Genomic DNA, 24,621 nt, shown 5'->3' with positions numbered 1-24,621 from the left:
TTCTGTTACCAGATCTCCTTGCCCTTATAACTTGAGATCTATGGGAGGGAAACCTAGTGACTCAGGGCCTATAGGCGGATTGGGACAGCCCTCTGAACAAAGTTGCACCAAAAATAAGAGAGGTAGGAAATCGGATATATCCAAAGCAAAGATAAAAGCAAAGCTTGATGTTGCAGATGGCAAACAATACTCTATCCCGGGGGTTCTTAGAGCAGGCCATCCCCCTGAGAGGGTTATAAAATGATCCTGACATCCTGGAATTGTAGAGGTTTGGCCAGCAAACCTAAAAAACTGGCCCTAAAAGAGTGGATAAACAATTCAAATCTGGATGTTATCTTTCTGCAAGAAACTTTGGGGAAGGCCGTTGAGATTGAAGCCATGCTAAAATCACTTCTGCCAGGGTGGTCATTTACTGCTATTGACTCTTCTGGTCACTCGGGGGGCATCGCCATTGGAATTAAAGAAGGACGGGTTAAAATTTTAAACCAATGGGGTATGAAAAATGTCATGGGCTTGGAGGTTATTTTCCCAGATTTCTCTTTCCCTATTACTTTAGTAAATGTCTATGGGCCCTGTCAGGACAGGGAATCTTTTTGGGAAGATCTGATGTTAAAATCGATGATGAAGACCCCTTACTTGCTTCTGGGTGGTGATTTAAATTTCTCCATAGGCAGAGCTGAAGCTTGGGGGCCATCTGCTAGAGAAGACCCGCTCACAGATTTCTTCCTTAACCTCATATCGGATAATAACTTCTCTGACCCTTCTCCGATCAAATTAAAGCCTTCCTGGAGAAATCGAAGAGTAGGTGAAGATCGCATTGCTAAAAGACTTGACCGTTTCCTGATAGCTGAGCCCCTGTTAACAAAAATTCCCATGATCAAACAGTGGGTTGAGGAAAGAGGAAACTCGGACCATTTCCCTGTTTTTCTAGACCTTTTCCTCCCTCCTCCCAAGCCTCCCGCCCCTTTCAAGTTCAATCCTGCTTGGCTTCAAGACCCCACATTCTGCAATCTGTTTAATAATTCATGGAGACATCCTGCACCAAACTCAGATGAGGATAGGGGTTTTTTGTTCATGGAGAATCTGAAAAATCTGAAGAAGGCCACAATCTCCTGGGCAAAGGAAAGAAAGCTGAAGCAAAATAAGGAGGAGGAATCAATTAGGGAGGAACTGAAGCAATTGGAAAGTATGGAGGTAGATGGTTATTCCTCTCAGTCATCCAAAGACAGAATCCTCCATTTGGAGAAACAACAAAATAAAATCCTACTGGATAAGGAAGAAGAATGGAGGATAAAAAGTAGGGCAGTCTGGATAAAATCGGGGGATGAGAATACTAAGTTTTTTCATAACTATGCTAAAGGTAGGAAAGCTGCAAATACTATCTGGCGCCTTAAAGACGAAGAAGGGAGGACTGTCAATTCCTTCTCAGAGCTCTCTGGGTTAGGGAAAAGACATTTTCAAAATATTTTCTCAGATTCTGGGGAGGCTACTATTGCAGAAGTCATCCAAACGGCGCAAAGTTTTCCTAGGTTCATTGAGGAAGATGAATCAGAAGATCTGTCTTCCCCGGTCTCAAAGGAGGAGGTTGAAGCAGCTATGAAGCTCATGGGCAAGGATAAGAGTCCAGGGCCAGATGGCTGGACAATAGAACTGTTCCTCCACTTTTTTGATCAATTAGGAACTGAAATTACTGAAGTAGTTGAAGAGTCGAGACAGAAAGGAGCAGTCTATAGACCTTTCAATTCAACTTTTATAGCTCTTATTCCGAAGAAGGATGATCCGGAAAGTTTCGAAGATTTTAGGCCTATTTCCTTGTGTAATTGCATCTATAAGATTATTGCAAAGGTTATTGCGCTCAGATTAGCTCCTCTTCTATCTCAAAACATATCGATGGAACAATTTGGCTTCCTGGATGGAAGACAAATTCATGAAGCCATTGGTGTAGCTCAGGAGGTTATTCATAGTATCAGAATGAAGAAAAAGAAGGGAGCTGTGCTCAAAATTGACTTATCAAAAGCATATGACCGGATCAGTTGGCTCTATTTGCGGATGTTGCTGACTCACCTTGGCTTCAACTATTCCTTTGTTAGCTGGATCATGGGATGCATCACAAATGTCAGCTTTGCAGTTCTGGTTAACGGTGCAGCCTCCTCTTTTTTCAACAGTCAGAGGGGACTAAGGCAAGGCTGCCCATTATCTCCCCTCCTGTTTCTTCTTGTGGCAGAAGGGCTAAGCAGACTAATTCATAAAGCCAGAAGATCGGAGAAGGTAAAGGGTATCGAGGTAGCAATCAATCTCTTCATCACACACCTTCTTTTTGTTGATGATATTTTGATTTTCACTAATGGCTCCTCTGATGAACTAAAGGAGTTAAAATGCATTTTTGATCTTTTCCTTAAAGCCACTGGAATGCAGATAAACTCAAGAAAGTCCCAAGCTTGTGTGGCAGAATTTGAAAGAAGGGAAAGGAATAGTCTGGCTAATTTATTCCCTTTCCCCATACAGTCCCTGGATATTCCTTTCAAATACTTGGGATTCTGGTTAAAGCCTGTTGGTTACAAAAAAGAGGACTGGAACTGGCTCATAGCCAAGATTGAAGCTAGAATATCACACTGGAGCTTCAGATGGTTATCCAGAGCTGGGAGGCTGACTCTTATCAAATCAGTTCTTCTAGCTATACCGGTTTACTGGGCCGCCCTGACATGGATTCCCAAAGGAGTGATGGAGAAAATCAGGAAAATTTGCTGTAGATTTCTTTGGGCTGGCTCAAAGGAGTGCTCAGTGTTACCTTGGGTGGCTTGGGACAAAGTGGCCAGACCAAAAGAATGGGGAGGATGGGGCATTAAAAGACTTCCAGACTTCAGCCTCTCTCTAGCTGCTAAATCTGGATGGAGGCTATTAACTCTGGAAAACTTATGGACAAAAGTGGTAAAAAGGAAATACATTGACCCCATCCCTTTGGAAGACTGGATTCGGAGTCAAAATAAGAAAATAAAAAATGTTTCTGCCATATGGAAGGCCACGGTGGAAGCTTTCTCAGTGATTGAACAAGGCCTAGCCTGGAAAGTAGGCGATGGTAGACTTGTCAGGATTGGCAGGGATCCTTGGGTAGGATGCAATGAAGACTTTGCTTTATCACCTGGACTTCTCAGACATCTGGAAAGTAAAGGTATTACAGCACTAAATCAGGTGGAGAAGGTCGGACAGTCTACTATTTGGGGACAGGCTTGGAAGGATGATGTTGATTTGGGAATAAATGCCAGATGGAAGGCGGAATGGGAGGGTTTCACAAAAGAATTACAACGTTCAAATGTCAGGATAAAAGATGAACCTGATTGCTTGATGTGGGCCCAGAGTAAATCAGGGGAATACTCGCCTAAAGATGGATACCTCTTCTTGATGGGAAAGAAAGGCTGGGGTGGTCCGGATTGGTGGGCCAAAAGTTTGTGGAAAATCAAAAGCCCAGCAAAGGCCAGACTTTTTCTCTGGTGTATCTTAAAAAGGAAGGTTCCAACTTGGGATATTTTACAGGCAAGATTCTTAGTTGGGCCTGGTAGATGTCCCCTATGCAAGTCTGAAGATGAATCCATAAATCACCTTTTCATTTCTTGTGCCTTCACTAGACAGATTTGGGAGGAGGTCACTGCGCTGCTCAGGATAAATGCTCTGTGGGGTCAGGATTCTTTGGAGTCAGCTTGGAGAAAATGGTGGCAAGACTTTCCGGAAGGAAACTTGAGGAACTTGCCTCCCATTTTTTGCTGGGGAATATGGCTAGCCAGGAATAATAGCATCTTCCAAGACAAGGCCACTCCCTCCTCCGTCATCGCCATTAACATCGCGGCCATATACACTGCCTTACCGCCCCCTGAGCCTAAAGATCCTAATCCTAAGCAAAATCAAATCAACATACAGGAAGGCATCCCTTGTGGTTTCTTTGATGGGGCTTCGCAAAATAACAGGGCTGGAGCTGGCCTGTGCATTCATATCAATCTGGAACACACTTTAAAGGCTTCTGTTGGGTTGGGTTCTGGCACTAATAACTATGCGGAATTATCAGCTCTTCGCTACCTATTATGCTGGCTTCTCCACAGAAACATAAACACGATTCAGATTTTTGGGGACTCTCTAAATGTCATAAATTGGGTCAATGGAAAAGCATCTTGTCATAATCAGATTCTGAGGACTCTTGTGGAAGAAATCTCTTTTTTAAAAGCATCTTTTAATATTTTTTCTATCTGCCACATCTACAGGGATAGAAATGAAGAAGCAGACCAGCTATCTAAAGCTGGTGTACAACAGGATATGGGCGAATGGACCATAGAAGAGAAAAAACAGGGGCATTCAGTTATATCAAATATGCCTCCTTATGCACAGGCTCATTGACATCTTGCCTTTCAGCAACTTTTTTGACAACAGTTTTTGTAGCGGCTTTATATAGCACCTGTATATTTATGTATTTTTCCAGCTATGTTTAATTAGTTTTTTTTTATCGTCTTCAGCAGCAGTACTTTTAAGACACAGCAAACAGACTTTTTTCTTTCCGTTTGAAACTGTCACCGGGCTATAAAACATATCTATTTTTTTGATGTTTGGGGTTGTTTTCCTTCAGTTGAAGGAGACCCCAGGCTTTGGTTTTGTTTTGAAGTTTCTTCATGGCTGACATGGCGCCTCCGTTTGGAAGGTTGTTTGTACAGGTTCCGTGTCCTACAGAACAACAGAAAAGCTCCTTAAATGTTGAGCAGAACAGCAGACTTCTTAGCCAGCTGTGATGGCATATGATACAATTGCTTGTAAAACTTTTTATAGCACTTAATAAAAAGTTTTGATTTTTTCCCCGGAAAAAAAAAGCAAAAACTTCACCCACCATTCTTGTTGTAGGAACCTTATCTGATTTACTCTCGGGAGGGGAAACTCCAGTAAAGTATGAAGATCTTGGGAATCCTATAACGATAGTTCAAATATATGGCGCTCTTTTCCCAATACGCTATTTGATCTGGGTGCAACCATTAACATTTTAATAGCAGAAACCTGTCAAGCACTTGGTATTATAGTCTTGGAACAAACCACCACCTTACTAGAATTTGACAATCATTCGGTGGTAAGGCCAGAAGGAACTTTACAAGATATTATAGTTTCTGTTTATTCATGGGAGTATCTAGTATTTTTTCTTGTTATAAACCCAAAGAGTTGATTGGATGGGCAACCTTTAATACTGAGACGACCAAGGATAATTTTAGGGGCGAATGTTTGCCCTTTGGCGAAATTAAGGGGTTTTAAATTTTTAGTGGGCAAATATTTTGTATCATAGTACATTTTTACAAATCACCTCAAATAGCCCACCTTATTTTAAGGGAGAGGGTAAAAAAGGTAAATTTAGCCCTTGAAATTAGGACTTACAACCTTCCATTCACCCATTTTCAAGAATAGGTTTTATTTAAGTGAATCCATTCGCCCATTTTCAAGAATAGGTTTTATTTAAGTGAATCCTATGGGCTAAATACCATATTTATAAAAGAGGTATGGTAAATTAATAAAAATATAAATAAATGAGAGGTATGGTAAATAAATAAAACATTTTTTATATTTACTCCATAAGTCACCTTATATACATGTAAGGGTGTAAACAAATAAAAATATAAGTAAAGTGGAGGTATGGTAAATAAATAAAACGTCTTTTTATACTTACTCAAAAGGTATGGTAAATAAATAAAAATATAAATAAACTAGACGTATCGTAAATAAATAAAACCTCTTTTTATATTTAATCCATGACCCTCGTTCTATTTATGAAGGCTCAAGAAAGAGGTTTTATTTAAGTGAATCCTATGGGCCAAATACCATATTTGTAAAAAAGGTATGGTAAATTAATAAAAATATAAATAAACTAGAGGTATGGTAAACAAATAAAACATTTTTTTATATTTACTCCATAAGTCACCTTATATTTACGAACACTCAAAAAATGGGTTATATTTAGGTGAAACCTATGGCCAAAATACTATGGGACAAATACCATGGACTAGATTGTTATTAATACCATGCAAAAAACCATTATTAACCCTAATATTAGAATTAATAAAAATAAAAATGGCACATGGTATTGACCCATGATATTCACCAAAATGGCACATGGTATTGACCCATGGTATTCACCTCGAATGTAGCCTATTTAAATGGGGGAATTAAACCAGCATGTAGCCTATGCTAAGATTCACTAGGACTTTACAAAGTTTTATTATTTAGTGAAAGACTCGCCAAGATCTTACAAGATTTTATAATTGAGTAAAATATTCGCCATGCCTGGTGAGAGATTCGCCAAAAAATTATATATACATATTATATTATTGATAAAATCGCCTTCCATTTTTCCTATATACCATGGAGATTCGCCCATTTATTATATTTATAAATTTAGGGGGGTTCTTAAAATTTTCCCTGGAGACGACCTTGGGTAGCGACAACTAATTCATATATAAGTTGCTGAGAGGGCAACATGACTATTGCAAAAGGGGATGCTGTAAAAAATCTTGTTTTATATCCCCTTGCCAAACCAAGTCTGCCCATTGTAAAAATATGTAAACAACCACCAACACACCTGGAAGAAAGCATCGGTTCACCACCCACAGTAGCAGAGGCACTTGAATTCAAAGATCAGACTGAAGATGACGTTATCAACAACTTTATCAATCAGTTGGCTAATGTGAGGAATGTAAAGTGTCAAATGTTAAAAGAAATTCTGGATAATGAAGCCTTGGAAGATTCCTTGAAGGATACTGTTGATCGGCACATCCAAACGACTGTTGTTCATGACAACAAGCCTGTGGAACTTGAACCAGGAATTTTTTTAAATATTAATGATAGCCTAGACAGTGATCAGCAGTAGAAGCTCATTCAGGTCCTGCAAAAATATAAAGGGAATTTTTCTTGGGATTATTCTGACATGAAGAGTATAAACCCACAACTGTGTACACATCACATGTATATTGAAAATGATGCTCGTCCTATCCGGAAAACTCAACGGAGATTGAATCTGAATCTTAAGGACATTATGAAAGAAGAGTTACAGAAGCTGTTGGATGTGAGTTTAATTTATCCTATTTGAGATGGAAAATGGGTTTCTCCATTGGCGTTCATCCCAGTGAAAATTTGGAAGTGGCGTATCTATGTGGATTACCAAGAATTGAATAAGGCAACATAGAAAGATCAGTTCTGTCTTCCGTTTATTGATTAGGTCCTTGATACTTTGGCAAGGAAGCAATTATTTTCCTTTCTAGATGGCTTGAGCAGCTACAATCAGATTCAAATCGCCTTTGAAGATCAAGACAAAACAACTGTCACCTGTCCCTGGGGTACATTTTCTTACAGAGTGTTACATTTGGTTTTTGAAATGCCCCATCCACGTTTCAAAGAGCTACCCTTAACATTTTTTTTGACTTGATAAATGAAGGACTTGAGGTATATATGGATGACTTTACTCCATATGGGGATGAATTTGATCAAGCACTGCAAACATTAGAAAAGATTTTAGAATGATGCATTACTACTAGGTTATGTTTAAGCAATGTCAAGTGTCATGTGATGATGACTGAAGGCATAATATTGGAACATTATATTTCTACAGCAGGGATACAAGTAAATCCAACAAAAATACAGGTAATTCTTTTACTACCTACACCCTGTACTTAGACAGAGGTACGTAGCTTCCTAGGATATTCATGCTATTATCGCAGGTTTATTAAAAACTTTTCACAAATTGCTACACCTCTATATGCTTTAACTAGAAATGTTGATTTCAAGTGGTTTAAAAAATGTGACACAACTTTTACAGGTTTAAATAAACTAGTCTCGATGGCACTAGTATTATGAGGACAAAACTAGGAGCTGCCTTTTCAAATATCCACGGATGCATCATATGCAATGATAAGCATTGTCCTCGGCCAGGAGGAGGACAGCAAACCATATGCTATATATTATATTAGAAAAATTATTACTGCTGTAGAGCTCAATTATACAGTAACATAAAAAGAATTCTTAGCTGTCATTTATGCCATAAAGAAATTTAGACATTATATAACTGGATACCAAGTTTTTCTGTATACTGATCACTTTCCCATTTTGTATTTAGCTAAGAAACCTATCACAAATGGTTGAGTGACTCGTTGGCTATTTCTCTTGCAGGAGTTTGACATCACTATCAAAGATCGTCTGTGAAGGAAAACCTAGTTGCTGATTTTTTTGTCCCAAGTTCTGAAGGTAAATGATCCACTTGTAGTAGATGACTGATTTCTAGATGAACATTTGTTTGCCATAGCAGTCAAGACGCCATCGTACGTAGATGTGGCAAATTATCTAGTAGTGGGGAAGCTGCCGAGGAATTTGACAGCAAGGGAAATGAAATATATTTTTCAGTGCATCGCACTATTCTCTTGGATTGGCGGATATGTTTTTCACACAGGGTTCGATATGTGTATATGCAGATGCATTCACGAGGATGAGATTTATGACATCCTGAAGGCTTTCGATGACGAGTTGGGTGGGGGACACTTCATAGATCAAAGGATAGGGCATAAGGTACTACAGATGAGATATTATTGGCCCACTATTTTTAAATATGCTAAAAAATATGCCCAAGCCTGTGATAGATGCCAAAGGATGGGCCGACCCAGCCAATTTGATGAAATGTCGCTGCAACCCCAACTAGTTATAGAACCCTTCAAATGATGGGCATTGGACTTTGCTGGCCCATTCCATCCACCATCAAATAAGAAAGCATACATACTGTTTTCCATAGATTATGTGATGAAATGGGTGGAAACATTAGATTTACCAAGAGCTATAGAGGAAGCTATGATTAACTTCCTCTTTGGGTTATTCGTGTGATATGGTTTACTGCGGGAAGTGATAAAAGATGGGGAAGGGAAATTTATAGGACACAAGAATAGAACCACTCTAAAAAATCATCACATTACACACATGATCACTTCCCACGTATCACCCGCAGGAAAATGGACAGGTTGAAAGCACCAATAAGGTCATTGAAGCAATTTTGACCAAGACAATCTCATCACATCGGTGAGACTGGGCTGTTAGACTGCCAAAGGCCTTGTGGGCCTATTGCATGACTTGGAGGAATACTATTGGATACTCTTCGTACCAACTCGTGTTCAAAAAAGAACCTATTTCTCCAATTGAATTTGAAATAAAGACTCTAAGAACGGCTCAAGAAGTGGGACTGGATTTAACAAAAGGCCAAACCAAACAACTTCAACAAATCAACGAACTAGATGAGGCTTGACTGGTTGCTCTGCAATGGACTGCAATTATTTAGCAGCAAAGGGAAAAGTGGCACAACAACCTTATAAAAAAGAAGACGTTTCAAAAAGGGGATTGGGCACTCCTCTATGACTCGAGATTCCAAGATTTTTTGGGCAAGTTGCAAACAAGATGGCTCAACCCTTATGAAATTCAAGAAGTACATAACAATGGTACTCTCACTTTGACTACCATTGATGGGTCTGGCCATTTTTTCAAGGTGAATGGGCATCGAATGCGTCTTTACCACAAACCACTCATCAAGGAGTCTTTCTGCCAGCAGGTATGTGAGGGCCCCTCCATGCAAATCTTAGCTGCACGGGGTGATGACCCATCAACTTTTCTTTTATAAAATTGTGCTTTTCTTTAAATTGTAAATAATGCATATGTTCTTTTGATTGATTGCAATTTAGTAGACATCGCCATGTAAATATGAGATTTGTTTTTTTTTTGGTAAGTTTTATTCAATCGATTGAACGATTGTTATTCAATAAATTGAATAACAATTTTTTGTATTTTTGAATTTTTTTTTTAGATGATTAAACGATTGTTGTTCAATCGACTGAACAACACTTTTTTGCATTTTTTTAAATTTTTGTTGTTTAATCAATTGAACAACACTTTTTGCATTATTCAATTTTGTTGTTCAAACGATTGAATTATTGATGTTCAATCGATTGAACAACACTTTTGCATTTTTTATTTGCTGTTCAAACGATTGGACAATTGCCGTTCAAACTATTGAACAATGCTTTTGTGTTTTTGATTTGCTATCCAAACGATTGAACAAACTTTTGCATTTTTATTTTTCAATTTTACTGTTCAAGTGATTGAACAATTGCTGTTCAATCGATTGAACAACACTTTTGTGTTTTTGATTTTTTGTTCAAATGATTGAACAATTGCTGTTTAATCAATTGAACATCACTTTTGCATTTTTTTTTTCTTTCAATTTTCACTGTTCAAACGATTGCATGATTGCTGTTCAATCAATTGAACAACATTTCTTCCTTTTTGATTTTGTTGTTCAAACGATTGAACGATTGCTGTTCAATCTATTGAACAACACTTGTGCATTTTCGATTTGTTGTTCAAATGGTTGAACGATTGCTGTTCAATCGATTGAACAACACTATCACATTTTTTTTTCTTTTTTTTCTTTGATTCGTTATTCAAACGATTAAACGATTGTTGTTCAATCGATTGAACAACACTATCACGTTTTTTTATTTTTTATTTTTTTTGTTCAAACGATTGAAAATTTGTTGTTCAATCGATTGAACATCACTTTGCATTTTTTTGCTTTTAGATATTTGATGTTCAAACAATTGAACAATTGTTGTTCAATCGATTGAACATCACTTTTGCGTTTTTTTCTTTTTGATATTTGTTGTTCAAACGATTGAACGATTGCTGTTCAATCGATTGAATGATTGTTGTTCAATCAATTGAATGATTGTTGTTCAATCGATTGAACAAATCTTTTGCATTTTTCTTTTTCGATTTTGCTGTTCAAACGATTGAACGATTGTTGTTTAAGCAATTGAACAACAATTTTGTTTTCTTTTAGATTTTCTTGTTTGAACGATTGTTGTTTAATCAATTTAACAATATTTTTGTTTTCTTTTTGATTTTGTTGTTCAATTGATTGAACGATTGTTGTTTAATCAATTGAACAACACTTTTGTGATTTTGATAGCAAGAATTGTGATTTCTTTTATTGTTTCATTGCCAGTCATCGTGCCATATTTATTTTTTCTTTTATGTTTTGAATAAACACCATATGAGTGGATTTGTGCCTAACATAAAGAAAAACAGTGATGTCAATACCATTATGACCTATGAAGCCTTTTGATGGTTATCTTTATTCAAAAGCTGATATGGTGCATATCTATAATGACTAGATGGAAATATTTTCTTTGGACACATCATAACATGATTCATTATTTTAAAACCATGCTGGCTTCTTTTTCACACTTTCAAATGGATAAATCCCTTTGATATGATGATATGGGGGTAAAACTATGAAATTTCATTGGCATTTTTCTTACTTCTTACACCATCCCTGACTCTTAAAGAGTAAATGAGTCTCCCTCTTTTTATAATAAAATCATCAAAATATGAAAATAACAAAATATGAAAATACAACAAAAATATGATAGGGGGTCTCATCACGAGCTAGCCTACCATGTTCATAAGGATGTAACAGGTGACATTCCATGTTGGCCACCAAACAAAGGTAATGATCTTCTTGATAATTAAAACTATTAGAAGGACATGGGGTCTCATCGTGAGCCAATCTGATCACTTTGTTATATCCTGGTGAATGGCACTATGATTATCTGGTCACCATGCCAACATAGTGGTCTCTTTAGGACATGAAAATAAAGAATCATCTACATGTTAAAAGGAGGACTCTGGCCTATTTGTGGGGTTAAAAAGCAACACTGTCGAGGCTATGAATGCCTGCTGGTAACAGTGTCTCTGCTTGTGGTATTGGAGTATTATATTACACTGCCAAATGCTCTCTATTCTATTACCACATATGGATTCATTTCTAAAGGAAATTTCTCATTTGAACAACACTCTTACAAGCCAACATGCATGGTAACTTATGTTATATATTCATTATATTATATTTGTCCAATCACTTTATGACAGTCAATAATACTTACCACCAATTATACGTTTGTTACTAATACCACTTAAGGTGAAGATATTTTGACATAATGATTTAAATATCTGTTTTTTTTATTTTTTGGCCATTTCACCTCTGATATGTGTATTTCTTTAATTGCTTTGTCATAAATCATGCCACTTTTATGGATTGGTTGCCTACATTTATGAATTACCAATTCTTTCTCTTGCTTTTCACATGTTTGGCAGATGTGGATGCCCTTTTCTCATTGGAGGGGGGATGGCCTTCGTATGAACAACATGTTTCATAGCTATGGATAATTGAGTGATAATTATTAAATTGATTTCTAGGTAAAGGATTGCATGATGATTGTGTATGTGTAATAATTATCAAAGTATTTTTGATTGGAGAAAGGATGATGACCATTATGGATGGCATGAAGATTGATTATGAGCCCGCGTCAAACATTGCTGACGAGAAAAATTACTTGACTGTATATCTTGTTAATTCCCAGAACAATGTCATTTTCTTGTTAATTTCTTTAACATTCTTTGCTGCTGTTCTAAATTGTGAAAGTGCAAGAGAAGTGCAGGTGAGTGAGACGGTCAAAGGAAAAAAATAGCCATGACAGGTAGAGCTATCTGAAATGAACCCACAATGCTCATGGTATAGGACCAGGATCGTGCAATTCCTGAGCGCGCTGGCTAGATGCAATATCTGAATAAATTGCAGGGATTTCACGAAGAAATGACACTCGAATTCCTGCAGAATTTGTAGAATGGAAGCACCACAGTAAGAGGCAGGGACATAATGGTCTCCGAAGTAGTCATAGCCAAAATCATTGGACTTCCATCTAAGGGAACAAAATGGATAGATAACCACATCCTTCTGCACAATGCGGTCATAGTGTTCCAGGATCCAGGCGAGCAATTGGCGTGAACAGGGAAAGGGATTCACCCTTCAGCATTACGTCAACCATGGCAGGAATTGGCAGTCATTGTGAAACAATACATCACATGCAATGGTCATCAAGAATCAGGATGTGGTAAAGCCCCAACAACTCAAATTGTTAGCCATCCTAAAATAGAAAATTTCAGTTAATTTGCCGTTTTATTTGAATTCCCTATTGCATGATGTCGCTCGTTGAGTTAGGAAAGCTAAGGACCCACACATAGTCATCAGTCATCATGGACTAATCAAATTGATTATCATGCATGGATTGGCCTAGTAGCAGCTAACCTGGGACAATATTGTAAATCCTACTCTAGCCCCACCTCTAGAAAACCCAGCAACATAACATCAAGGTCTAAGAACCCCAGGTTTGAGAAGGACAATGAAAATAAATAATTCCTCTGTTCCCTTGAACCCAACAAAATATAGGCACTCTATGCGGGTGAAGTCCCAATGACATATCCCAATTCAAACAAATGAAGTTGTTCCATCTCACACACCACCTCCAAGTCTGCAAAATGCCCCTTTGCAAGACTATGAGGAAGAGGTGGCTAGGGTATTGGAAAACATGGGGATATTTTTTGAGGGAAGAGAACAATATGAGAATGTTGAAGGACAAAATTGTAGCCCCAACTAGTCTACCTCTACTGATAGCCATTGTTATGATCAAACCTTTCCATTTACTGATTTTTTCAGGGAATAGAGGGAACCAATCCCTGCTGTGGGAAAACCCCTTGAGGCTGAGGTGCATGAAAAGGAAGCCGTTAGAGAAGAAAATCAGACAAAAGATACCGGTCCAGTGGACCCCCCCAGCTAAAGACAATCCTGCAGATGAAACCATGGGAGATGAAAATCAACCAGACATTACTATTTTTTTAAGTCCCCTGAGGATGAGGCCTACCCAGAAGAAAACCCGGAGAGCAATAATTTCTTAGGAGACACCATTTTATTGGGGTCTCCTGAGAGAGAAATTCATGACGAAGAAGAACTAGAAGGTGAAGCTCCATCGAGTGATACAATTCCAATTGAAACCCTCCCTGATATTAACGCAATACCATCTGAGCATGAACTTGAGGAAAATGTAGTTGCACCACCACCGATTGGAAGTCCTAGAATAAAGTGGACCTACAAGGACAAGCTCAAAAAAATGCTTAAAAACTATAGAAAAAAGAAGAGAATAATTGGCCAGCTAAGACAATGGTTAGAAGAAGCAATCATAGCTAGAAAATCAAAAGTGGAAATGGAGATCACAGGAACATAGAAAGAACATTGTTCTGGAAAAGATGCTGAAACCCAAACTGAGATTCTTTTGGTCTATTCAAAGGAAACTCAGACAGAGCCATGTCTTGTAGAGGACACTGAAATGCAGACTAAAGACCCTTGTGTTTTCTCATAGGAGACCCAAATGGACTACCCTACTATGAATGTTTCCATTCAAACTGATGCTGAAGAAAGCATCCCAATTGATTTTTGCACAATTCAAGAAGCAATCGAGGTTGATATCCAAACTAAGCCTATGGAGACACAAGATAATGAATCCTAAACATAGACGACACCTTTTTACATTCCCTCAGTAAGGGAGACATTTATTAGGAGATTTCAAAATGGACTACTGAAGGTTTAGCAGGAATTAACTCAAAACAAAGAGGAAGTAGTGCCCCTATGTATACCTCAAGAATTAAGGAAAAAGTTTTAGGCACTCACAACTACTGAGGATGAGACCTTCGCTCAATACAAGGCTAAGTAGAGAAAGGTTGAGAAAGCACAGGAAAAATTACAAAAGGCTAAAGAGCAGTTGGAGATTGTTTGCTCCCTTTATTCAGACACCTTGTCATGTCGAGCTTCTCTACAAACTATGCATTATTCCTCCTAGAAAGGTACCTCCTAAAAATCAAAGCTTTTAAGGTTGGCAAGTCTGTGGAAATCAAAACTACCCTGAACTTTGTAAAGTGTTTCAGAGAACAAAACAAGCAGTTGCATCACCTCCTATGTGAACTTTATATGCACAATTTCTTTTTGGAAGATGACATGGACAACAAACCTAGCCCCTTTATCGGGGATGTCCAATTCCAGGCATTTCTTTCTTTTGCTACTAACCAACTCAAGTGGGCCAAGGCTCAGAATACTTTTAGAAATCATGAATATGGCATCGACCTATGGGTTAGGGGTGAACCTACAAAACCCTTAAAACTCTCTCTCAAGCACAAGCAATTTATGAAGAGATCTGGTGTTGTGAGAAAATTAGGTGCATTCCACATAGATATTATACAAGATGGGAAGGAGTACTTCTAAGAGATCAAGGTAGAAGCCTTGTCTGCAGCGAGACAAAGGTGGGAAGTCTCCAGCAATACTATTAGAAACCGAGAACCATTTGGATACTGAAACTTTAAAGATTTCTCCTATCATTTCCATAAATACAGTAACATGGTCTTAACCATAGGGCCTGAATGGGTAGGATGTTGGTATAGAACCCCAATCACATGGTATCCTCCAGGTAAGAATCACAGTGACTACAACTTGAAGGATCAAGAAGTAAACCAGGCTTTCACTGTACTTAAGAAGAAAAATGGCTTTAGAGTTTATAAGGAGGAGGTATACCCTACCTATTCCCTAACCTAGATGAACCTAAACCATTTAATTGCATGAGGACATGCAACAAGGTAAGCTAGGGAGTATGTTCGGTCAAGAAAAAAGTATGTTTTCTCCTTGGTAATAGATTTATTTAGCACTCATCCTCACATGATTATCTTTGTTTATGGATAAAAGTAGAGGAAATAACAACTAAAGTTGGGTGAAAGTAATCAGTAACAAATTAGATGAATATAAGAAGGAAAACTGACTTTTACTATCTTTATGTGCAAAAGACGTGAATTGGATGATAGTTGTTCAATCGACAGAACAACAACATTTCACAAAGGAAAAAGACAACTTCGGAGGCAAGGCAGGATAGTGGAAGACCAGGCAGACTGATGCTATTTTATGACGGAATCAGATCGCCTGATCCCGAGGATTTACTTTTCTAATTGTTATATATAAGGCTGAAAGGCAAACTACACAACTAGTTCATAAATTCACAATTTATAATTATTCTTTTGGACATATAATACCATTACTTTGGTGATGTTGTAACTTTGTTATTCATTTTAATGAAGAAGACTGCGTTTAAATCATAATTGTATTATGAGTGTCTCATAGTGGAGACTTCTGATGACTCTGGGCCCAGTCAAGAGAAGATCTACTCCCTCACCTGTGCTATAATCTTTTCTATTTTACTCTTTACTTTTTGTGAATGTTAAGTTAATATCATTTTGATTATCGTGAGGATTGTCGATTTTGATTTTCTTTTGTCATTATTTAGAGATTGAGATTTAGCGGTGCGTTATATATGAGTAATGCTTTCAGTTGGATTGGTTATGTTAGTTCCAATATTAGATCATGTAGGTTTTAACCCCGTAAATAAATTACCAGCACACGAATTCTAAAACAAAAAAAATAAACAATGCGAGAGCATAACACATAAAACACATATACATAGATATTTTCCCCTGGATCCCAAAACAGGGGCTACTAGCTCGATTTTTCATTATGTTCCTTTCAACGTTACAATACATATTTATACATGCGGAAGAATCCAATACCATGGACCGAAAACCATTGCGTCCAAAACCATGTGCAAAAAATCATGCACAAAACCATAGGTAGGTCTGCCCAACCTAATATAGGGTCCAAAAACAAAACTTTTCGGGGTGCTACCCTAGACCCCATAGACGGGGGGTTACTTGCACCCCTCAAACCCCCTGTGACCCCCCCGCTACGCAATCGGTGCAACGAAGGGGGGGATCAGCCCCCCCTCTAACCCCCCGGTTAACTACGTGAGATAGTCGTGGAAAGAATATAACACAACCTAACATTATCCCACTTGTTGTTGTCCTTCCTCAGGGGGACACAAGAGAGCTTAGTCATTTATCTAGCCCTGCAATGCCCATTGTTTCTCTACACCAAGAGAAATTCTCAGAGCTCACAGATTTTTTCAATGCATTTGCAGTATTCTTCAAAATGTCCACCTTTACCAGCAACATCTTTTTGTCTTCTATCATATCTCTCACAAAGTGATATTGATGTGCTTTGTCTTTGAATGATATGCATGGTTCTTTACCAAGAAAATTGCACTTTGGTTTTCACAGTCTATCCTTATAGCTCCCTGTACTAACTTCATACTTCAACACAATCTCTGTAACCAAACTGCTTCATTTCTTATATGAGTGGCTACCATGTATTCTGCCTCTGTAGTTGATAGTGCCAAAACAGATTGTTTCTTACTCATCCAACTGAATGCACCTCCAAATAGGTTAAACAAATACCCACTTGTAGATATTCTATGATCCATATCTCCATCCAAGTCTGCATCACCAAAGCCATGAATATCCAACACTCTATCCAATCCCGGTCTTCCTTGGTAGCACAAACCATCATCACTAGTTCCACGCAAATACCTGAAAACCTACTTCACTGCTATCCAGTGCTCCTTCCCTGGTTTTGACATAATCCTACTCTATACAACCACTACATGTGTAATGTCTGGACTAGTACAGACCATTGCATACATCAGGCTACTGACTGCACTTGCATATGGAACATGGGACATGTCCTCTTCCTCTTCTTGTGTCTTGGGATACTATTCAACAGATAACTTCACACCTATAGGAATAGGAACCTTCATTGGTTTACCATCCTACACGTGAAACCTCGGCAGTATTGTCTTGACATAATTCCTCTGGTTCAACGAGAGCTTCCTCTTTTCCTGGTCTCTTTTAATTTCCATGCCCAAAATATAGTTTGCAGCACCAAAATCTTTCATGTTGAATTTGGAGGACAATTGGGTCTTCAAATCTTGGATAATTTCTTTGTCATTTCCAACCAGCAACATATCATCCACATGAAATATCAGATAAATAACATGGTCACCAATTAACTTAAAATACACACAGTGATATGCTTTTCTTCTGGTGAAGCCAAGTCCCCGTATAAATGTGTAAAGTTTTTGATGCCACATCCTTGGTGACTATTTTAACCCACACAAAGACTTCTTTAAATTGCATACTAGTCCTTTCTTACCCTTCACCGCAAAGCCTGCAGGTTGCTTCATGTATATTTCCTCTTCCAAATCCCCATGAAGAAATGCTGTCTTCACATCCATATGTTCTACCTCAAAATAAAAAGTAGCAGCAACAGATAAAAGTAATCTAATAGAAGCTACCTTGGTAACAAGAGAAAAAATATCACCAAAATCAATTCCTGACACCTGAGAATAACCTTTTGCTACCAACCGAGCTTTTTATTTCTCCACCTTTCCTTTTGAATTTGTCTTCTTCTTGAACACCCATTTGCTGCCAATGGGTTACCTTCCAGTCGGCAACTCCACCAGATCTCAAGCCTCATTTTTGTGCAAATATTTCATTTCATCAACCATGGCCTCTCTCTAGAGTTTTCTATCCTATGAATCTACTTCTTCCTACACAGTACTGGGATCAAGATCAGTAATAGATAAAGCAAATTTTTACCAGAAAGCAGATGGACTATACCTTTTTGGATGACTTCTTTCTTGAACTGATTTTCTCACTCCCAGAGTTTGTGGATTTTCGTCTTCTGATTCCTTCTCTGCTGTAGAGTCTAATTTTTCCTCCTTAAGCTCAAACTCTATCTTCTCAAGTTCCTTTGGTTGGAATTCATGTTTAATAACATCTTTCACCTCTCTAAACACCACATCTCAACTGTACACAACCTTCCTTTTTACTGGGTTCTAAAGCTTATAACCCTTTAAACCATCCTTATACCCGATAAAGATGCACTTTTCGGATTTACTATCCAACATGGTTCTTTTCTCCTTTGGAACATGTACATATTCATCACATCCAAATACCTTCAGACATGAAAGAGAGGGCTTCTTACCAGTCCATACCTCTTTTGGAGTCTTATCCTCCAACATTGATGAAGGTGATCTATTGACCAGGTAACATGCTGTCTCCACTGCCTCTACCCAAAATTCCTGTCCTAACCGGGCACCCCTAAGCATGTTTCTTGCCCTTTCCATCAACATCTTATTTATTCTTTATGCAACTCCATTTTGTTCAGGTGTGTATGGAGTAGTCTTTTGCCATGATATACCACACTTCTTATAGAATTCTTCAAATTCCTTGCGGCAAAACTCTCCATCGTTATTGTCCTCAACACCTTTATCTTCTTCTCTATCTAGTTTTCCACCAGAGCCTTAAATTCTTTAAACCTGTCAAGGACTTCAGATTTCTTCTTAAGGAAATATATCCATGTATTCCTTGAGAAGTCATTTATAAATGATACATAGTAAAAAGACTTACCCAGTGATGGAACCTTCACAGATCCAAACACATCACTATGCACAAGCTCTAATATATGTTTCGTCCTCTTCCCACCAGAGGGGAAACTCACCCGATTTTAATTCCCATATACACAATTTTTACAAAAATCAAAATCTAGAGAGCTATTACTCATACCTTCTACGATACCTTTACCATGAAGTATTCGAAGGCCCTTCCATCCAATATGTCCATGCCTTTGATGCCACAACATGGTCTTCTCTCCACAGACCACTAGATTTTCTTCTCCACTTTCAGGAACCACAAAACTATTGCACCCATCAATAACAATGCTACCTTGTAGCTTGTACAGAGTTCCAATCTGAACTCCCCACATCAATACTAGTGCTCCCCGAACCATTTTGCAGGTATCCTTCTCGAACACTTTCTTTTACACCTACATCATCTAGCTTGCTTATGGAAATTAGATTTCTGGCCAATGCAGGAATATGTAGAACACTTAGAAGTGTTCTAACACTTCCACATTGCAACTTCAACTTCACTTTTCCACAACCAACGATTCTAGCCTTCCTGTCATCCCCCAAGAAGACATCAACACCATCATATTTCTCATACTCACAGAACCACTCTCTATGGGGAGTGAAGTGAAAGGATGCACCTGAGTCAATCAACCATGCCTCATGATCTACATGTGCACTTGAAGAAGCCAAGTACACATCCCCACCTTCATTTGAGGTGGTTTTCACCTCTGCAAAAGGATCAACATCAGATCCCTTTCCTTTGTCAATAGCTTTAGATTTACAATCCCTTTTGTAGTGCCCTTCCTTTTCACATTTCCAAAACACCACCTTTACAGGTTTTCCTGGAGATGTAGATATCCCTCTAGATTTAGATCTCCCACTCGATGAATTATTTTTGTTTCTGTTCTAGGACTGTCCTCATACAAACAAGGCATCAACATTCTCACTCTGCATATTTTTATGTCTCATCTCCTCTGTCAGTAAGGATGATACTATTTCATCAAACTACAAGGCAGTTGTATTGCTACCTAATGCAATAACCAGACTATCCCATGAATCTGGTAGAGAACACAACAAACTGATGCACTTATCTTCATCTGAAATTTTAATATCAACAGATAATAACTGACTTACCACAGTATTAAATGCATTCATATGCTCTGTCACTGAGTCTCCATCTTTCATCCTTAGGTTATACAACTTTTTCTGTAGGAACAATTTATTCACCAAAGACCTAGATTGGTATAAAGTCCCTAACTTGTCCCACAAAGCCTTCATCGTAGCTTCCCCTGATACATTCAACAATACTGAATCTGAGACACACAATCTTATTGTGCTCTTTTCCTTCTGATCCAACTTCTTCCATTCTTCATTGGACACTCTCGTTGCTTTAGTACCCGGATCTACCACGATCCATTGATCTTTGTCCACCAACTGATCCTCCATCTTGAGTTTCCACAACTCAAAACTCTTGACCATTAAATTTTTCGATCTCTATCTTTCCACTGCTTGCCATCTTCTTTCACCACCAGAATCGATCTCGCAGATCTCCCATTGAACAAGTTCTACCACAGGCCCGAGAAAAACCCCTCAGCAAAAAAGGCATCCCCTTGAAGCCAAAACAACTTCAATACCAAATGTAGGTTTTAACCCCGTACATAAATTACCAGCATAGAAATTCTAAAACAGAGAAAATAAATAATGCAAGAGCATAACACATAAAACACATATACACAAAGATTTTCCCTTGGATCCCAAAATCAGGACTACCAGCTTGATTTTTCATCATGTTCCTTTCAATGTTACAATACATATTTATACATCCAGAAACATCCAATACCGTTGACGAAAAACCATTGTGTCCAAAACCATGTGCAAAAAATCATGCACAAAACCATAGGTAGCTACGCCCAACCTAATAATGGGTCCAAAAACAAAATTTTCTGGGGCGCTGCCCCGTACCCCATAGAGGGGGGCATTATCTGCACTTCTCAAACCCCACGTGGCCCCCCGCTATGCAATTGACGCAACAAAGGGGGGATTCGCCGCCCTCTAACCCCCTGGTTAACTACGTGGGCTAGTCGTGGAAAGAATATAACACAACCCAATAGATCACTGATTCATTCCAAGTAATGTTATCATAGATTTCAGAGATAGAATTGATCACTTTCTGCAATATAGTTATTTATTTTTCATATATCATTTGTTGTTCTATTATCATTACTGTTCAATTATCATTTGTTTTTCCATTGTTGCAGTTCTCTTTAATGATTGAGTGAGTTTGTTTCAATTCCATTTAAGATGGTCAAGTGTGATTTCTACAGTTGTATTCAGATTCCTTTGTTCTCATAATAGGTTAAGTAGAAATACAAAGTATGTTATGAATTTATTTTAGATTTACTTATTTCATAATTGTGAGGATTGAGTTTGAAGAGATATTCATTAGAAATTGCAATGATTTATTATTAGTTAACCTCTCAATTCACTGCATATATAGTCCTAACACTCTTGAAATAAAAATACTTGCCTTGGGTTGAAAATTAATGTGGGAATTAAGATTTCCAGTAAAAATACATCTCAGTGCACCAACAATAGGGTGATCGCTCTCTATAACACATATTTCCTTGGTCGGAGCACTAACGGGGTCATGGGCAAGAAGGGATGAGAGAGTTTCTCCTCATCAGGTTCCCTCACAAGGTGGTGGTGTTGAGGGTGGTATTGTGGAGGAATGGAGGGGTATTGAAGTGCTTGGGGAAGTGGTTCAAGGTTTAATGAAGAGAAAGAAAAACCCTAATAAGAAGAACAAGGTCCTGAAGAGTGAAAGAAAATCCATTCACTTTAATTCTTGTGTAGGACATGACATGGAGATTACATAGGCTTCCAATTTAGCTAAAAAATCACTTTTTCGGAGGGCACACAAAATATTTTCTAGTGTGGAAACCCTAGACGGATGGAAGGATGCAAACATCAACAATAAGGTTTTTGCCTCACAAGAGATTTTATTTCTTGCAAAGGGTTGGTTCCAAATGATCTTTTAGTCGAGGGTGGATGTTGAAACTACTGTCAATGAGGTATGGTTTATTAATTCCACTCTAGTTGCCTTTAAATTTTGAAATTATTTATTTGATGCATGAGATGAAAGAATGGATGTGATGTCGATCTCAGTCTGCTTGTTGGGTCTATGCATTCATATGTGGAACCAATGCAGTTTTATGAATATTTGAAAAACTTTGGGGAAATTTTTGGGAGCATATTACTCATATAAAGAGACCAAGGATTGGTCGGTAGAAAGAATCTTGGTCAGTATGAAACTGAGCTTATATTTATATCAAACAATGAACATAGGGAAAGATTAAGAATGGTTTTTGGTTCTCGAATATGAAGGTATACCTTTCCAGTGTAATAGGTGCCATAAATATGGACACCTTTTTGAAAATTGTACAATGTCCTTCAAAGAAAAACAATTCAAGTTGAGACCTAAAAAAATATAGACAAAGGCTAGGGGGTTGAATGCCATGGGCTCAACAATGCATATTGAGGGAAATATCCCAAAGGAGTCATTGGTGGCCTCAGTAGGGGTCCAAATGGAGCTCGTAAAGGATGGAGGAGGGCTCAGGAGTGAAGGTTTGGTATACACTAGTGATGTGGGGTTTGTTTTGACTATAGTTAGTTGATTGGATGCAATAGGTCAACAGGTTGAGGTTGAGGAGGGTGTTTGGGGTATGGAGGTAGAAGCGACTGCGGTGTAACCTTCAGAGGCTCTGGAATAATTGCTACAAATCGAGGAGCCTGTGAATTTTTTATGCCAACCATAAAACAACTTTATCCTGAAGGGTGCTTCTCTTCCCCTCCACTCTATTCCTTTATTTACATTCCCACTTTCAACATCAAAGCATCATTGGGATAAGTTATGTAATGAATGAAAAAGTGGAGTCTTTTCATAATCTTGTCACATCTCTCTTCTTAGGTCAAGTCCCTTGTACCCAGGTGAATACTATGGGAGTTCCCTCATCACCCTCAATTTCCTTTGATTTGGCCTTCTTGGAAGATGAAGTTATCCATTATATCTACTACAACCTCAGCGAGGTAGATTGCCTAGTCCCTGTTGATCACATGAGTGGCTTAGGAAATCTCTCGATCTCTAGTGGCTTTGGGAGAGATCACGATAGGAAATCACATATTTCTATTGCAACATATTTTTTCCAGGGAGGAGCTAGCTTCGGGCAGAAAATCATCAATTGACCAGGCCCATAGAGCATCGAAGGCCTATGAAGTTGCTCCCCAATGAAAGTGCTCACCTTCACATTAGAGAAATTTTGAAGTAAAAAATGGACCTCAAAACTAAAATGTACAACCAAAGTCAACTTTATAAGAACCAATAGGATTCAAGATGATGATGTCAACCATGCGGGATGATTAATCATTTTTGGAGTAAAAAGTAAAAAGATTAAAAAAGAAAAAAATAAAAATACCTTTTAAAAAGTTATCAACTTATCTCCCTATACTTTTACTCAATTTTTGAGAAGGAGCACTCATTGGATGTGGAATTTAATTCCTTATCCAAGGAGTACCCATGTTGCATACTTTTGATCGACCCTGCTATATGAAAAATGAGAAATACATGAAAAATGTGATTGCAATCTAGTTTTCTCATGTATTTTTCATTTTTCGTGTAACAGGGTCCATCAAAAGTATTCAACGTGGGTACTCCTTGGATGAGGAATTGAATTGTGCATTCAATGGGTTCTCCCACTCAAAATGTGAGTGAAATCGTAGGGAGATAAATTGAAAAATTATTTTTGTCCTATCTTTCCCTCTAAAATTTGATGATGTAATATAATATTATGGGTAGAAATGTGAAGTTAGGTTACACTTTTGTGACAATTTATCATGAAAAATCGTGATTTCACCTTTTTGGCCAAACAAATAAAAATAACTTTCGACCACAAAGTTTCATGTTAAATTTAATGAAATCCTCAAATACCATGTAATGGATTTTTGGCTAGTGGGTGGGGGGGGGGAATTTGGCCACTAGGTTTCTCGGTTGAAAAATGTTTTTGGTGGATAATTTCTTTATATATATGTGGGTCGTTATCCCATTGTAAAGTTTTATCTTAGTGTTTTCTACATCGTTTCTTCTATTGAATGTTGCAACTATTTATTTTGTAGGCGAGGCATTGCAACAATTCCTACATTGCAAGTCACTTATTTGTTGTTTACCTTAAAGTTTTCAAGTTTTTGGTATTGTTTTTTTAATGAAGTTTTTAGAATTCATTTCTTGTTTTGGCAGTTTTGTTGGGCTGGAGGAATTCCTGTTTAGATTACCTCTACTAAACTCTTTTGCAAC

The 24,621-nt window shown here is 37.9% G+C and overlaps 1 protein-coding gene across 1 annotated transcript; it reads left to right on the top strand.

The window, feature by feature from the left end:
* Positions 1-240: 240 nt before the first annotated feature.
* On the top strand, positions 241-4,383 carry LOC149243993 (uncharacterized). The gene is made up of 4 exons (XM_089371367.1): positions 241-1,201; positions 1,361-2,268; positions 2,416-2,928; positions 3,019-4,383. The coding sequence occupies exons 1-4, from the start codon at positions 241-243 to the stop codon at positions 4,381-4,383; spliced, it is 3,747 nt and encodes a 1,248-aa protein (XP_089227493.1).
* Positions 4,384-24,621: the final 20,238 nt, after the last annotated feature.

Source organism: Pinus tabuliformis, chromosome 8 (assembly GCF_031772625.1).
Source record: "Pinus tabuliformis cultivar Carrire ecotype Pingquan chromosome 8, CPIR1, whole genome shotgun sequence".
NCBI lineage: Eukaryota > Viridiplantae > Streptophyta > Pinopsida > Pinales > Pinaceae > Pinus > Pinus tabuliformis.
This window is presented reverse-complemented; position numbering and strand designations above follow the sequence as displayed.

What these genes read in the sequence shown, in the direction of transcription:
- LOC149243993 (XM_089371367.1), top strand. Translation starts at nt 241, where the DNA reads ATGATCCTGACATCCTGGAATTGTAGAGGTTTGGCCAGCAAACCTAAA. An exon ending in GGAAAGTATGGAGGTAGATG is followed by an intron (nt 1,202 to 1,360) that starts GTTATTCCTCTC and finishes ACTATGCTAAAG; the next exon opens with GTAGGAAAGCTGCAAATACT. An exon ending in AAAACTTATGGACAAAAGTG is followed by an intron (nt 2,929 to 3,018) that starts GTAAAAAGGAAA and finishes GCCATATGGAAG; the next exon opens with GCCACGGTGGAAGCTTTCTC.